The sequence below is a fragment of the Musca domestica genome, unplaced genomic scaffold, assembly GCF_030504385.1.
Source record: "Musca domestica strain aabys unplaced genomic scaffold, Musca_domestica.polishedcontigs.V.1.1 144, whole genome shotgun sequence".
Taxonomy (NCBI): domain Eukaryota; kingdom Metazoa; phylum Arthropoda; class Insecta; order Diptera; family Muscidae; genus Musca; species Musca domestica.
Window position 1 is genome coordinate 199,759 of NW_026712199.1, and position 15,671 is coordinate 215,429.

At 35.1% G+C, this 15,671-nt stretch overlaps 1 protein-coding gene and 1 long non-coding RNA gene across 3 annotated transcripts; both read right to left on the reverse strand.

Moving 5' to 3' along the window:
• Positions 1-77: 77 nt before the first annotated feature.
• LOC131801177 (uncharacterized) lies at positions 78-1,042 on the reverse strand. Its single transcript, XR_009341726.1, has 3 exons — positions 742-1,042; positions 284-456; positions 78-130 (listed from the first exon to the last, which is right to left on the reverse strand). It is a non-coding gene; the product is annotated as an uncharacterized LOC131801177 (long non-coding RNA).
• Positions 1,043-1,709: 667 nt separating this feature from the next.
• LOC101887352 (venom protease) lies at positions 1,710-15,059 on the reverse strand. Of its 2 annotated transcripts, none has more exons than XM_059119371.1 (6): positions 14,762-15,059; positions 9,244-9,380; positions 6,460-6,629; positions 5,581-5,717; positions 4,139-4,718; positions 1,710-2,117 (listed from the first exon to the last, which is right to left on the reverse strand). In XM_059119371.1, the coding sequence occupies exons 2-6, from the start codon at positions 9,326-9,328 to the stop codon at positions 1,845-1,847; spliced, it is 1,245 nt and encodes a 414-aa protein (XP_058975354.1). In that variant the 5' UTR covers positions 9,329-9,380; positions 14,762-15,059; the 3' UTR covers positions 1,710-1,844. The 2 variants fall into 2 exon arrangements, with proteins under 2 accessions (XP_058975354.1, XP_058975353.1); XM_059119370.1 differs by having other exon boundaries at positions 9,244-9,383; positions 14,762-15,058.
• Positions 15,060-15,671: the final 612 nt, after the last annotated feature.

Genomic DNA, 15,671 nt, shown 5'->3' on the forward strand with positions numbered 1-15,671 from the left:
AAAAATATAGAACACATGTGGCCACAGTGGAAATTAATGTGAACATTTTTTTTTGTCTACCCTGGGGTCGGGTGATAACTGTAGAAGGCTTCAAGAAGTCATCTTTATAAATACGGAATATTCTAAAAATCTAATATTTCAAAAAAAAAAAATGATATTAGTATGTATTCCATTTATGAAAGATCTATTAAAAATCTAAGAACATTAGAGGACAATGTAGCCAAAAACGAATACTTTTTCTTTCCATAAATAAATGTTAGTTAATTTGTATGTTAGAGCTTACTTCATCTGCTACACAGGTTGTCTTCTTATTCTTCCTTTAGTATATGTTCTATGATGGGCTGGTGGCTATATCTGATGCGATTTACAGGTGAAATGTGGACACTATCGAGCTCTAGTTTGTCTCCTATATTCGTCATTTGGGAGTCGCATCGACGCAGATACTGGGACAATGAACTGTCAAACCAATTTTGAAAAAGAAAATTTTGAATGAAAAATTATTCAAATTCGTTCAAGTTGTTGAAAGATGCACATCATCATAACACCCTCCGATTGGTGTCTTATAAGGAAACTTAAAAATCTACTTATTTTTGAAAAATTATTTTTAAATTTTTGACTTGTCAACGCTTGGGAACATTGATATGTCAAAATTTTTTAAACTTTTAGTCAAAAATAAGTATACATATTTCCATTCTTCTACGAAGCATATCGAAAAAGCCAGCCGATGACTTGTACTCTCACCTTTAAGCCTTCAAAAAGCCTTCTATGGACTTGAACCTTATAAGTTCGTGTCAAACATTTTCTGCTTATAACCTTTACAAAAAATGAAAAACATAAAAATAGGGGAAAGAATTCGCACAAATTCCAAAAAGTCACAAAATCTTTTAAAAAGTTTTACATAAAAACACAGGGTGTCAAAAAGGTGACAAATTGCAATTTTAGTCGCACAACGGTAACCCTGAAGGTCGGCAAGTAAGTCCATCTCATGGAAGAAGAATACAAGTAGTCGCATCAACACAGCTGCTTGGACAATGAACTGTCAAACTGGAATTTTGGAATTGAATATATTGAATGATAATTTATTGTAATTTGGAAAAATTTTAAAATTTTTGACATTTCAATGTTCCCAAGCGTTGATGCATCTACCTGTATTTTTTTACCATGCTTGGTACATACCATGGTAGAAGAATATAGGTAGACGCATCGACACAGCTGCTGAGACAATGAACTGTCAAATCAATTTTTTAATTGAAAATGTTGAATGAAAAATTATTTAAATTTCTAAAAATTGTTGAAAAACGCGAATTATAATAACATCCGAATGACATCTTATAAGAAAACATTTAAAAATCTACTTATATTTGAAAAAACATTTAAATTATTTTGACATATCAATGCTCCCAAGCGTTGATGCATCTACCTGTATTTTTCTGCCATGGTACATACACAAATCATAGATGCCAAACGGTTTTCTAGGCATTGAAATCTGGCAAGGTAAATTATAGTAAAATGCAGAGATGGATATGCTTATCAGAAATAACTTTACCTTCTTAATTTTATCATCCCTGTTCTATTGTTCGTGGCTCCAAAAAAGTTTAGCATTTGATAGTATCGAAAATAACCAAACCTGTGCCTGTGATAGTTAAATGCCACACTCATTGAAGATAATTTGTCTTGTGTAAACGTTATGTTAGAACCGCAATAAAAGATATTTGTCATAACAGTTTTGTTATTTATTCAAAATCGTACTTATTCTAAATCAAATTATGCAACTTAATCTAATTTCTTTAATGTATATATATGACAATAATAAAATACGGCATATCACTTTACTGTTACACAACTTATACATCAGAATTTTCAATAATCCAATGTAAATATTTATCGACTCGGGTATACATGCCCGGACGATTGGGTTCACCACAACGAATACCCCAGGAAACTACACCAACGGTTACCCAACGTCTATTGGGTAATTGAACCAGCAGCGGACCGCCACTGTCACCTTGGCACGAATCTTGACCACCTTCAGGGTAACCAGCACAGAGCATAGTATCGGGTACACGTTCCACAATGGCATCACGGCAATCTTGTATTTTCCAAATGGGTAAGGAAGCCTAAATGTAATAAAGAAAAGTGATCAGATTAAATCCGAGGATATGCAATCATTAGTGGGATTCTCTAACAGTTTTTTTGAGTTAAGGTGAGAGTACATAAAACGCTTTTTGTCTGGCTTAAGTCATCGGCTGGCTTTTTCGGAAAAGAACAAAGGAGCCTATGACGGAAATCGAACTAAGTCAACCTAAAACTCCCTTGTTCCTTTACGAAAAAGCCAGCCGATGATTTAAGTGAGTCAAAAAGCCTTTTATGTACTCTCCCCCCTTACCGGCAAAAATCGGTAAAATTATATTAGTTTCAGCATTGCAAAATGAAAAAGGTAATCCTATTTGCCAAATTGGGTAATGGCAACCCTTTTTATGTTGGAACCATGGTAGAAGAATAAAGGTAGTCGCATCGACGCAGCTGCTGGGACAATAAACTGTCAAACCAACTTTGGAATTGAAAATTTTGAAGGAAAAATTATTAAAATTTGTAAAAATTGTTGAAGAAAACATATTATGAATACCTCCGATTGGCGTCGTATAAGAAAACATATAAACATCTACTTGTTTTTTGACAAAACATTGTAAAAATTTGGACATGCATATCAACGCATTTGAACATTGAGAATATGTGTATTCTTCTACCATGATTGGAACTCATTTATGGTTTATATTTTATTCCATAAATATTTACGTAAGACGAGTGGCATTTTATATTATTTTTTTTTTTTTTTCTAAAATTAGATAATAATGCCTTCTGATGTTTTGATTGAATCATGGCAGAAGAATACAGGTAGATGCATCAACTCTTGGGAGCATTGATATGTCAAAAAAAATTAAATATTTTTTCAAATATACGTAGATTTTTATACGTTTTCCTATACTACGTCATTCGGGGGCTATTATAATTCGCGTTTTTCAACAATTTTTACAAATTTAAATAATTTTTCATTAAACATTTTCAATTCCAAAATTGCTTTGACAGTTCATTGTCCCAGCAGCTGTGTCGACGCGTCTACCGATATTCTTCTACCATGGATTGAATGGAACAATTTTTGGATGTTTTAAATCTGATCGGATCACTTTATCGGTAAGAGCAATCTTTTAATTTTCTATAATCCATACTATTCTCGAAGGGAGAATTTTTCATTACTAATTTTGAAAGTTGGATGTCGTCTTTGAAATATTTTGAAAAAAAAAATTGTATATCATATGTTAACATGAGATTACCTTGCATAATTATACCATGTAATTTCAATAATTAAAGACATTTTGTGGCAAGTTAGCAACTACCGAAAGCAACAGTGCTGCCAACCTTAAGGTGAGGGTACATAAGCAGCTTGGCATCATGGCTAGGCATATTAATGCCAAATTATAAAGGTGTAAGGCTGGAAATATATAAAGAGCATATTTGGCTGGCTTAAGTCATCGGCTGGCTTCTTCGTAGAGGAACAAAGGAGTTTTAGGTTGACTTAGTTTGATTTTGGCCCTAGGCTCCTTTGTTCATTTCAGAAGAAGCCAGCCGATGACTTAAGCCAGCCAAATAAGCGCTTTATATATTCCCACTTTAAGGCTTATTTTGTGATATTTCATAAAGTGATCACAGAGCCGCACTAAAATCCTGCTGTCGTTTTCCATTATAATTTAACATTAATATACCTAGCCATGACTTCAAGCTTTGTATGTACTTGCACCTTAAGGGTGAAAATACATAAAGCGCATATTTGGTTGGCTTAAGTCATCGGCTGGCTTATTCGTAGATGAACAAAGGTGTTTTAGGTTGACTTAGTTCGATTTTGGCCCTAGGCTTTTTTGTTCATTTCCGAAGAAGCCAGCAGATGACTTAAGCCAGCCAGATAAGCGCTATATACCCACCTTAAGAATTCGAGTTCGGCTCTGGAATACCTTATAATAAGGCATAAAATATGCCATACGAGGACTTCATGCTGCTTATATACGTACACCTTTGATTCAGAATTTTGTATTTTAACTTATATTGCCCTTCTTAAAACAATGAATGAATATCCTTCACCTACCTCCATTAAAATATCCGAATGTGGTCCACCAAATGTCTGTGTACCCCAGCCGGTAACAATACCCATATTACCGCTCCAATCCTCGCCAATCGGTGGCATACACACCGGCCAAATGTAGGTATTAAATATCGTTGGCCTATCGATACGTATCAAAGCTATATCATTCTCATAGGTCAGCGGATCATAATCGATATGGATGACCATATTGGCGATGCGGAAATCACGTGCCCGTGTTTCATTCATCAACAGGGTATTATATTCACCGAGCCGTACAAATATTTCTTCCTTTCGAATTTTATGTACACAATGAGCGGCGGTAAGGACATGACGATCTGTTACCAAAACACCACCGCACCAAACATGCGGCAGACCAGGTCTTAGCAAAGCCGCCATCCATGGCCATTCGTCGGGTTCGGCTGGGCGACCACGAGAGACACGAGGGAATTGTTTCGTTGTTACACCACAACCCCTCTGCTCGGGATGGTTGTCAACAACACGTGGTTCGGTCACATCCTCATCCGTTAGTATTTGAGGTCCCAAGCGATTAATGATGCGCATAGGACAACACATGCCAATGGTGCTGGAGGGAGAAGAGAAACATTAAAACAGAAATTAAATTCGATAAACTCAAGCATAAACGTGAGAATACAAAAAAAAAAACTCCTTTTACTGGGTTCAGTCATCGGCTGGATTTTTCGGAGTTTAGGTCCAAAATCGATCTAAAACAACCTAAAACTCCTTTGTTTGTAGACGAAGAAGGCAGCCAAAGACTTAAGCCAGTACAAAAAGCCTTTTCGCCTTAATTTTCAATTTATGGAAGGCCAATAGAAAATCAAGGGCATCCCCTTTTAGTGGTAGTATTGAAAGGAGCTCCACAAGTCTGCTTGAAATTCAAAAATAATTTCTTTATAGAATTTTGCATTGGACATGTTCCATTTGAAATTAACATTTTTATAGAACAAGGATTGATCTCCTGTAGAATCTTTTTATAAATCTTACATTTTTATGGTAACTTTTTTAAGGTATTCTGTCTTACATACATCTCTTAAGGCCCTACCCTTGGTAAAATTAGGAAGGTAAAATCAATTCAAATAAACATGCCCGTCTCTTTTTTTCTGTAATTTTTCTTGCCAAATTTCACTGCTTAAAAACAGGTTCCCATCTCTGATTTGTGTAATGAAGGTGAGAATGCATAAAACGCTTCGGCTGGCTTCTTCCTAGTGGAAAAAAGGAGTTTTAGGTTGACTTAGTTCGATTTTGGGCCCACGTTCCAAAGAAGCCAGCCAATGACTTAAGTCAGTCAAAAGGCGTTTTATGTATTCTCACCTTAATGTATTTTCAAAAATTAATTTTGACAAAAAAAAAATGAAAAAATTGTGAACATATGATTGCATGACATTACCTTCTTCATTCTGCCATGGGCCTACCCTTTTTATTCTTACCTTCCCTGAATGACACATAAATGTGATACCAAACGCCAAACATCATCTTTCAATTCTGGCATGCGACAGTAGATAATATGGCGGCAGGTGCCTTCTTCTCCCGACGGAGTACGACAAGATCCAAAGGAACGATTTTCCTAAAAACCAACAAAAACATTTAATTCATAATGGCAAACGAATGCTTAAGAGTAAAGGTGAGAATAGTATGGGAATACATAAAAGCATAGGTCATTGGCTGGCTTCATCGAGAAAAAAAAACAAAGTAGCTTTGGTCAAAAATCAAACTAAGTCAACCTAAATCTCCTTTGTTCCTCTACGAAGCAGCCAGCCGATGACTTAAGTCAGTCAAAACAACGTTTTATATATTCTCACCTTAATACATGGTAGACGAATTCAGTTAGTCGCATCGACACAGATGCTGGGACAATGAACTGTCAAACCAATTTTGAAATTGAAGATTTTGAATAAAAAATTATTAAAATTTGTAAAAATTGTTTAAAATTGCATATTATAACAACCCCCTGATTTGTGTCGTATAAAAATCGACTTATTTTTGTCAAAACATTTTGAAAGTTTTGACATATCAAAGTTCACAAGCGTTTATGCATCTATGAGTACCTGTATTCTTCTACCATGAGAATAATGGAAGAGTCAACTTTATTTACACCGAACATGTTTTTATGAAAAATGTTGTTTTGACTGTCAATTTCTTTCATTATAGTCAAATAAATGAGGAATTATCATAAAACGCGCCATTTATGTTTTTAAATGCACACTGACACAAAGTTTACCACCGTGTGTAAACACCGTATTACTTGCATTTACAACTCAGCCATACGTCTTTATAAAAGCATCACCTTCTTCTTATCACCAACTTACCTGTATTAAATCATTATTAGCCTGACGTCGTTTCCTATAATGATGACGTATACTGGCATCAGTTACATTTTCAGATTGCTCACTATGTGTGTGTAATGCACGAACTGCAGCGACATTGTTCTCTTGCCGTCCCCAATAGAATTCGTCGTTGTCCGCCAAGTCAAGTAAATCTAATGACAAAGTATTGTTTTTTTTTGGGAGAAGAGAGTTAGAGCGTAGAGAGTATAATTAACAAAACAGTTATACAATGCAGTTAATAAAAAAAACAACGGAAAATAATATCATCTTTGGTTCATTTAATGTCATTCTATTGTTTTTTGTTTGTTGTTTTATAATTGACTGAGATGGGATATTAATAACATTAATTTATAATTTACACTCAAAGAAAATTGTCTGTAAGGTTTGGATCATGGTAAAATTAAGAAGGTAGAGTAATTTCAAATAAACATGCCCATCTCGGAATTTTCTGTAACTTACATTGTCAAATTTCTCTGCATAGAAAACAGGTTCCCATCTCTGATTTGTGTTGTGTGAGAATTTGTAAATATAAATTTTGACAATGACTAATTTTGAAAAAATTGTAAACATAGGATTGCATGACTTTTTCTTCTTAATTCTATCATGGTTTTGATTTCTTCAAACAAGAATTATATGTGGCCAGTTATGGACCTTAAAAAAGTTCTGACATGAAATGAAATTCAATAAAATTTAAAACGACCGGTAGCTCGATTCTCAAATTCATTTTTTTATTTACCGACAAAAATCGGTAAAATTAAATGCTTTTCGGTAATTAACGAAGATTTTCGGCTAACGATCAAAACATGGTAGAATTGAGAAGGTGAAGTCATGTAATCATATATTCAGTTTTTCAGTAAATTATTTATAAATACATTGTACATACACAAATCAGAGATGGCGACATTATTTACATGCAGTGAAATTTGATTACAGAAAATGCAAAGATATATGAAATGACTTTACCTTCTTAATTTTACCACGCGACCAAAATGAAGTTGTCGTTAAGTCTTACCAATGGTAAAAAAATACAGGTGGATGTATCAACAATTGGGAATATTGATATGTCAAAATTTTTAAAATGTTTTTTTTTTTTTTTCTAAAATAAGTAGATTAGTACAAGTTTTCTTATACGACACGAATCGGAGGCTGTAATGATATGCAATTTCAAACAATTAAAAAAAAAAGAATAATTTTTCATTAAAAATTTTTAATTACAAAATTAATTTGACAGTTCATTGTTCCAGCAGCTTGGTCGATGGGACTACCTGTATTCTTCTACCATGCATATATACTTTTAAACAATGTTTACATTATGATAGTTAACATATCATTCATTTGGAATTGATAACACATGGTGCCGATTGTTTGCCTGACATTAATACGCCCTCCAGAATATTTTCGCGATAACATTCGGCATTTATTCTGATGCCACGGTCGATTAATACGAGCGGAGAGCGACCATCGGCTGTTATGGCGGCCCACACCATCACCATGGCCGGCGCTTGAGTTCTGGTGGCCAACCGAAGGTGCACAGTTTCAGCTGACCTCTTTGGCAAATAAACACGATCATTTTGTTTGTTTACAAACTGCTGGGAAACGAATGTTTTCTCATCGGAAAAAGCGGCAGTAAACCAATTTCGGCCAAGCGAAGAAACTGTTTAGCTCTTTTGAGTCGGTGTAAGTTCTTGCACTTTTTGGAATTTCAATGGCTTTACCCCGAGCTCATTTTTCAATATTTGCCGAATGGAATATTGCGATATATTCATCTCACGAGCCACTTTTCGGCCACTGCAACGCGGGTTTCGATCAAGTCGCTTCTTTACTTTTCGAACCATTTCTGCTGATGTTGCTGTTTTTTTTCGTCCATTTCCTTGACGTCGGGCTAAGTTGCCAGTATCAGGGCAACGAGCGATGGTACAAGGCACAAAAGATTTATTCACATTTAAATGCTGGAGTGCTTTATCGACAGCCACTTGTGGTTTTTCAGCCATATATAAAGAAATCACACTATCGCGCTTCACGAATAACTTTTTTGTACGCTTGTAAAAAATATAATGAGCTGTCACTGGAATAATTTTAACGGCTGTCAGACGAGTGGCTTAGAAATGACAACAGTCTGAAGTTGGTTGCAGTTTATTCATCTCACCCTGTATGAGCTGTCACTTTTATTATACATGTGTATTTCTACGTGTATGTCAAAATTTATATTTTACATAAAACTCATAATTCTTGCTATCACACACATACATATGTATTTTTTATTTCCTTTGGTTACATTGTGCTTATATTGTATTTTCTAAGACTTCATAATGATTTATGGAAGAATTTTTGCCGCAAATTTAATTTAATAGGTTTTCACACCACAAACAACACTTTTGATTAAGTTATATTTCTTCGATGAAAATAGGGCTCGCTACTATCGAAAAAGTACATATGTACTTTAATAATGTATTTCACAGCTGAAATGTCGTCCATGTATTACACGATGTGTGCAATTTTTATATATGGAAAATATACATATTTTAAATCCTACATTAACTAGTAACAAGTAACAAACAATTAATAATAAGAAAGAATAAAGAAAGGATTTTAAAGAAAAAAAGAACAGGTTAATATTGCCAACTACAACGTAAACTCAGTCTTATTTCCCTTTTCTAAACCCATGATATGCCCCCAGTGATAGTATTATTTAAGAAACTGCAATTGCTATTTTTTCTCGAGTGTAATTGCCCCGTAACATTTAAAGCAAAAAGTCAATCAACTTACCGATATAATCTTTGGAGAGAAGACAGCTTGACAGCCCCAATAATTGTGTGAATAATACAATTAACAATGCGATTTTAAGCGGCATGTTTATGGGTTAATATTCCGATCCGGTTATCTAGGTAGGCATTTAAGATGAGCTGCTGTGAAAAGAATTAAGAACAAAATTAAATATAAAATATAATTTTTCTATTTTTCATTTTTTTTTCAAAGTAATGTGGTTAACCAGCAGGTATTTTTCATTGCAGGTTTTCAAATGTTGTGGCTAACATTGGCAAGTGATTCTTATGACATGTTCAACATTTACTCAATTATAGTTTTCTGAGAAAATTGAAATGAAGGGAAAATTTAACAAATAATTGTTGCTGTCTTGTTAATAAACGGATATACATAGTTTGCGGATTTGCATGCATATATCCTATCAATCAGAGAAAGTAAACCGTTTGTAATGGAATTAAATAGCGAAGCATACCTAAAGGTGATGATACATAAACAGCTTGGCATCATGGCATATTATGAAGGAATATCTGAGACCAAAGAACTTTAGGTTAATTTAGCTTAATTTTGGCCCATTAATACTTTTTAACCCTACCCCTTCTTCGTTCTTTTAGAAAGAAGCCAGTCGATGTCTTAAGCAAGTTAAAAAAAAAAACATTCAATGTATTCTCACCTTAAAGGTTAGAATACATAAAATTTTTTTGACTAGCGTAAATTATCGGTGGCTTCTTCGTAGAGAAAAAAAGCAGTTTTGGGTTACTTAGTTCGATGTTGGTCCTACACTCCTTTGTTCCTTTCCAAAGAAGCCAGCTGCTGGGACAATAAACTGTCAAACCAATTTTGGAATTGAAAAAATATTCAAATTTGTAAAAATTATTGAAAAATGCATATTGTAATAACCTCCGATTGACGTCGTATAAGAAAAAATATGAAAAATCTACTTATATTCGAAAAAAAACATTTAAACATTTTTGACACATCAATGTTTCCAAGCTTTGTTGCATCTTCCTGTATTCTTGTATCATGATGGCAACCCCATGTCTTCATACTTCATGCTGAACATTGTATTACCATGTTCACACGTCACATAATCAATTGTGTAATTAACGTTGGCAATTCCTATGAACTCTGTACTCAAGTCTTGTTGTGTCAAACAGACTTTTTTATTTCAAGTACATCAAATTTGGTGACAATCGGTTAAAATATAGCCATAGCTCCCATATATATGTTTCATCCGATATGGGGTTTAAGTCCTTCACATTCGTAATATGTATGATATTTGGTACCAGATATCAGATACAGCCCAGAAATACCTCTGCCAAATTTTATCAAGAACGGTTCAGATTTGGATATAGCTCTTATATGTATCTTCAACAGATTTCGGCTTAATTGTTCACTAAAGGCCAATATCAGTCCAAATGACCTGCATTTTGGCACAACCAACCAAATTCAGTCTAGAAGGAAGTACATCAAATTTTGTGGCAATCAGTTCAGATATAGCTATAGTCCCTCACATTCGTAATATGCATTCGACAACAATGATATTTGATACCAAATATCTTATAGAGCTCGGAAATACCTTTCAAACATTTTATCGAGACCGGCCAAAGGCGAAAGTACATAAAAAGCTTCTTTGACTGCCTTAAGTCATCGGCTGGCTTTTTCGCAGAAGAACAAAGTAGTTTTAGGTTGACTTAGTTCGATTTTGCCCCAGGCTTCTCTGTCATTTTACGAAGAAGTCAGCTGAAGACTTAAGCCAGTCAAAAAAAAAAAAAAGATTTATGTATTCTCACCTTTAGGGCTACTATTTTGGCACGACAAAACAAATTGGCATCAGAATTGCATTTCACTTTGTTACTGTCGAATATTTTTCAAACATAAGAAAGACTTACAATTTTTGACATTTCGTCAAGTGTCATATGTGATCATCTTTACCAACTACAGTCGATCACAAGCAGGGTAACTTAAGAATACCTTTAATAGAAATATAAGAGCCAATTTGTATATGTAATCATATTACCATGGTAGAATTAAGAAGGAAGTCATGCAATTAAATTTTTTTATATTTTTTTTTTTCAAAATTTTTCAATTGTCAACATCTCATTGTCAAAATGTATATTTACAAATTGATTGTATATACACACAACAACTGTTTTCTTTGCAGTGAAATTTGACAAGGAAAATTACAAAAAATGCAGAAATTGATATGCTTATTTGAAATGACTTTATCTTCTTAATTTTGAAACGCATACTAAAATAGAAGTTGTTTTCTGGTTAAAAGTAGCAACATTGGCGGGAAGATAGCTCTTGTTTTACATTCCAACAACTTGTGATTCCTGTCATATTATTTGACATTGATGTAATGTTGATGTAATTTTCTCGTCAGAAGGTGGAGGAGGAAACACCTATCACACCATGTGTGCTCCATACATTTGTATGGATATACATATGTGTTTAGTGTTATTACTTTTATTCTTACTAATTAAGGTCATTATTATTCGAATCACACATTTGCAATCGAAACCACTATCAAAAAGAGAAACACATGAAACAAACAAAATATCCACAGAACAATGAATCACAAAACAGGGCGAAATAATCGGGGCTTTAAAAAAATTGTGTTTATCTTCATTTTCAATAAAACCAAAGTTTTGTTTTCAATTGGGAATTTACCAGGCAGGATTAGGAGTAAAACTGTAATCTGTTAACTTATCAACAACACAAATGCATGACAGAAAGTGTCAAAAATGTTTGTGACATGACCTTACCACAAGATTGTTTTAAGTTTTTTTTTAATAAAAAGTGAAAGAACAATAATGTTTATAGGAAGGATGTTCATAGGAAGGCTCAGCACTCAATTTCTATCTAAGGACGGAAATACATAAAGCGCATATTTGGCTGGCTTAAATCGTCGGCTGGATTCTTCGTTGATGAACAAAGGAGTTTTAGGTTGACTTAGTTCGATTTTAGCTCCTTTGCTCATTTCCGAAGAAGCCAGCGGATGACTTAAGCCAGCCAGATAAGCGCTTTATGTATTCTCACCTTAAGAAGCGAGAAGCAATTGGAGGAGGTGATTTGACTGGCTTAAGTCATCGGGCAAAGGGGTTTTAGGTTGAGCAAAGGGGTTTTAGGTTGACTTAGTTCGATTTTGCCCCTACGCTCTTTTGTTTTTTTCCGAAGAAGCCGGCCGACGACTTAAGCCAGTTAAAAAACGCATTTTATGTGTTCCAGCCTTACGTTCCTCAATTTACCTCATGTTGGGCATGTAATAAAACGGTCAATCAGGATGCCACTCCAACGAAAGGTGAGAGAGAGAAAGGGAAGTTGCTAATAAAAGTAAACCCGGAAAGACCTCGGAAAATTCTTGAAACACTAGTAAAAATTGCAGGCCAAAGGAAAAGAACACACACACAAACATAGCGCTCTCTTTTATTACTACTATAAAGGCTTTGAGAGAAGGAATAGATTTTTACATATGTAATGTCAAATTTTCCATATGTAGAAGTTGCACACATCGTGTGATACATGAACGACATTTCAATTGTGAAATACATAAGTAAAGTACATACCATGGAAGTCTTCTTTCAGGTTGAGATGAAAAAACTGCAACCAAATTCAGACTGCTGTCATTTCTAGGCCACTCGTCCGACAGCTGTTAAAATTGTTCCAGTGATAGCTCATTACATTGTTCACAAGCGCACTAAAGCATTTTAGTGAGAATTTTCCAGAAAAAAAGGTTATTCGTGATAGAATCCAAGCGTGTGATAGTGTGATTTCTTTATATTTGGCTGGAAAACCACAAGTGGCTATCGTTAGAGCACTCCAGCATTTAAATGTGAATAAAGCTTTTGTGTCTCGTACCATCGCTCGTTACCGTGATACTGGTAGCGTAGCCCAACGTCAAGGAAGTGGACCGAAGAAGAAAACAGCAACATCAGCAGAAATGGTTCGAAAAGTAAAAAAGCGACTTGAAGCGAAACCCGCGTCGCAGTGGCCGAAAAATGAGCTGAACATATCGCAATATTCCATTCGGCAAATATTGAAAAATGAGCTCGGGGTAAAGCCATTGAAATTCCAAAAAGTGCAAGAACTTACACCGCAACAGAAAGAAAATAGACTCAAAAGAGGTAAAGGGCGGAAATACATAAAGCGCACATTTGGCTGGCTTAAGTCATCGGCTGGCTTCTTCGTAGATGAACAAAGGAGTTTTAGGTTGACTTAGATCGATTTTTGTCCTAGGCTCCTTTATTCATTTCCGAAGAAGCCAGCCGATGACTTAAGCCAGCCAGATAAGCGCTTTATGTATTCCCAGCTAAAGAGTTGCTTCGCTTGGCCGAAAGTGTTGAACTGTCGAATTTGGTTTTCTCCGATGTCCTATGAGAAAACATTCGTTGTCCAGCAGTTTGTAAACAAACAAAAAGATCGTGTTAACTTGCCAAAGAGGTCAGCTAAAAATGTGCACCTTTGGTTGGCCACCAGAACTCAAGCGCCGTCCATGGTGAGGGCCGCCATAACAACCGATGGTCGCTTTCCGCTCGTATTAATCGATCGTGGCATCACAATAAATGCCGAATATTATCGCGAAAATATTCTGGAGGGTGCCTTGGGTACGTAAACATTGTGGCCGCAGACCTTGGACATTCCAACAGGACTCAGCACCATCGCACTCGGCACGCGCCACCCATGAATGGTTACAAAATGAGGTTCCTTGCTTCAATTTCCAGCACACAATGACCACCAAAATATCCGGATACCAATCCGTTGGACTATTGTGTATGGAGTATTTTGGAAACCAAGGTTGGCACTAAAAAATGCCAAAGTGTCGATTACCTCAGGCAAGCACTTCGCCGCACAGCGAAATTCGTGCAGCGTGTGACGGTTTCATTGGCCGTTTGAAGGCCATAATTTGAGCCAAAGGTGACAAATTCGAACAAATCTAAACTTATTCCTAAATTTGATGCTATTTCCGACATTTTTTGCTTTCATAAAATAAAATTAAAAAAAAATGTAAAAATTATGGCGTTTGACTTTGTTGGAGTTTTTTTTATCTCACCCTGGATATCACTCGTGTTTCTCAGATCATTTGATAAATCAAATAATACCATATTTTCCCAATCACTGCACTTTTTAAATCTTAAGGTGAGAATACATAAAACGCTTTTATGACTGCCTTCTTTGGAAATGAACAAAGGAGCCTAGGGCCAAAATCGAACTATGTCAACCTAAAACTCTTTCGTTCCTCTACGAGGAAGCAAGTCGTAAAAAAACGCCAGTAATAAAACGTTTTATGTATCCTCGCCTTTAAAATAAAAATAATAAAGTATGTTTCGAAACACTTCTCTTCTTTGAAGATACGAAGCTTTGAAGGGAATTTCCATTATTCGAAATGGGAATTTCCACATTTTCCTCAAATGAAATCCCATGTTCTTCAGTTATAATGTCAATCTCTGTTTATTTTAATGTCACTCAAATATCTACACTTTTATCGAACTCAAAATATAACTTTATTTTTTAACAAAATCACCTTTATTTAATTCCAAAATTCTCAAAAATCACACAAATCTTTATGATTATTTCCGATTCAAATCTTGCCAACACTCCAATTAATCCGCTTAAAATTGATAAACCTGCACTTTATTTGCTCGCGCAACGCCGAAACTTAACTTCTGACGAACGATGGTCGTCCGAGTGCCACTGAAATCGAACGGCAACTGTCAGTGACTAAAATAAGTTGTTGAAGTTTTGTGAATTTCAATGTTTCTCGGCAACATTTTGCTCGGATTGTTTGGCCGCTACCGCCACCAGTTATCATATGCCGGTCAAATATTATATGCCTGCTTGGCTGCCGGTTGATTTCCCGCTTTTTTGTTTAATTTTGTTTGGCTGTGTGTGCGCGTGTGTGTGTTTTTTGTTTTCAACAAATTTTATGCGATTATTTTCGTACGTTGACTGTGTTTTAAGTAAATTCAAGTTCGAATTAAATGTCGTCTTTATCGTGTATCTAAAAATAATGAAACACAGGCCACCTACAGTGCAGGACAAAAGTGAAAAAAATACAATTACGTTTAAAAACTTCCAACTTATAGTATGTTTACATTGGAGCTTTTTGTTGGGATAACCTTCTTTATGAGGATTTAAGGTGAGAATACATGAAAAGCTTTTTTATCTGGCTGACTTCTTTTAAGAGGAACAAAGGAGTTTTAGGTTGACTTAGCTCGATTTTGGCCCTACGCTCCTTTGTTCTTTTCCGAAGAAGCCAGTCAAAGAAGAGTTTTATGTATTCTCACCTCTATTTCCTATGGCATTGACAATTTAAATACACTGGATTTACTAAATCTGACAAACTGTATACGTACTAATAGTCCGGCTAAATAAAAGAGTTCCTATTTAAAAACAAAAGGTAGAATTAAGAAGGCGACCTTGTGCAATTATAT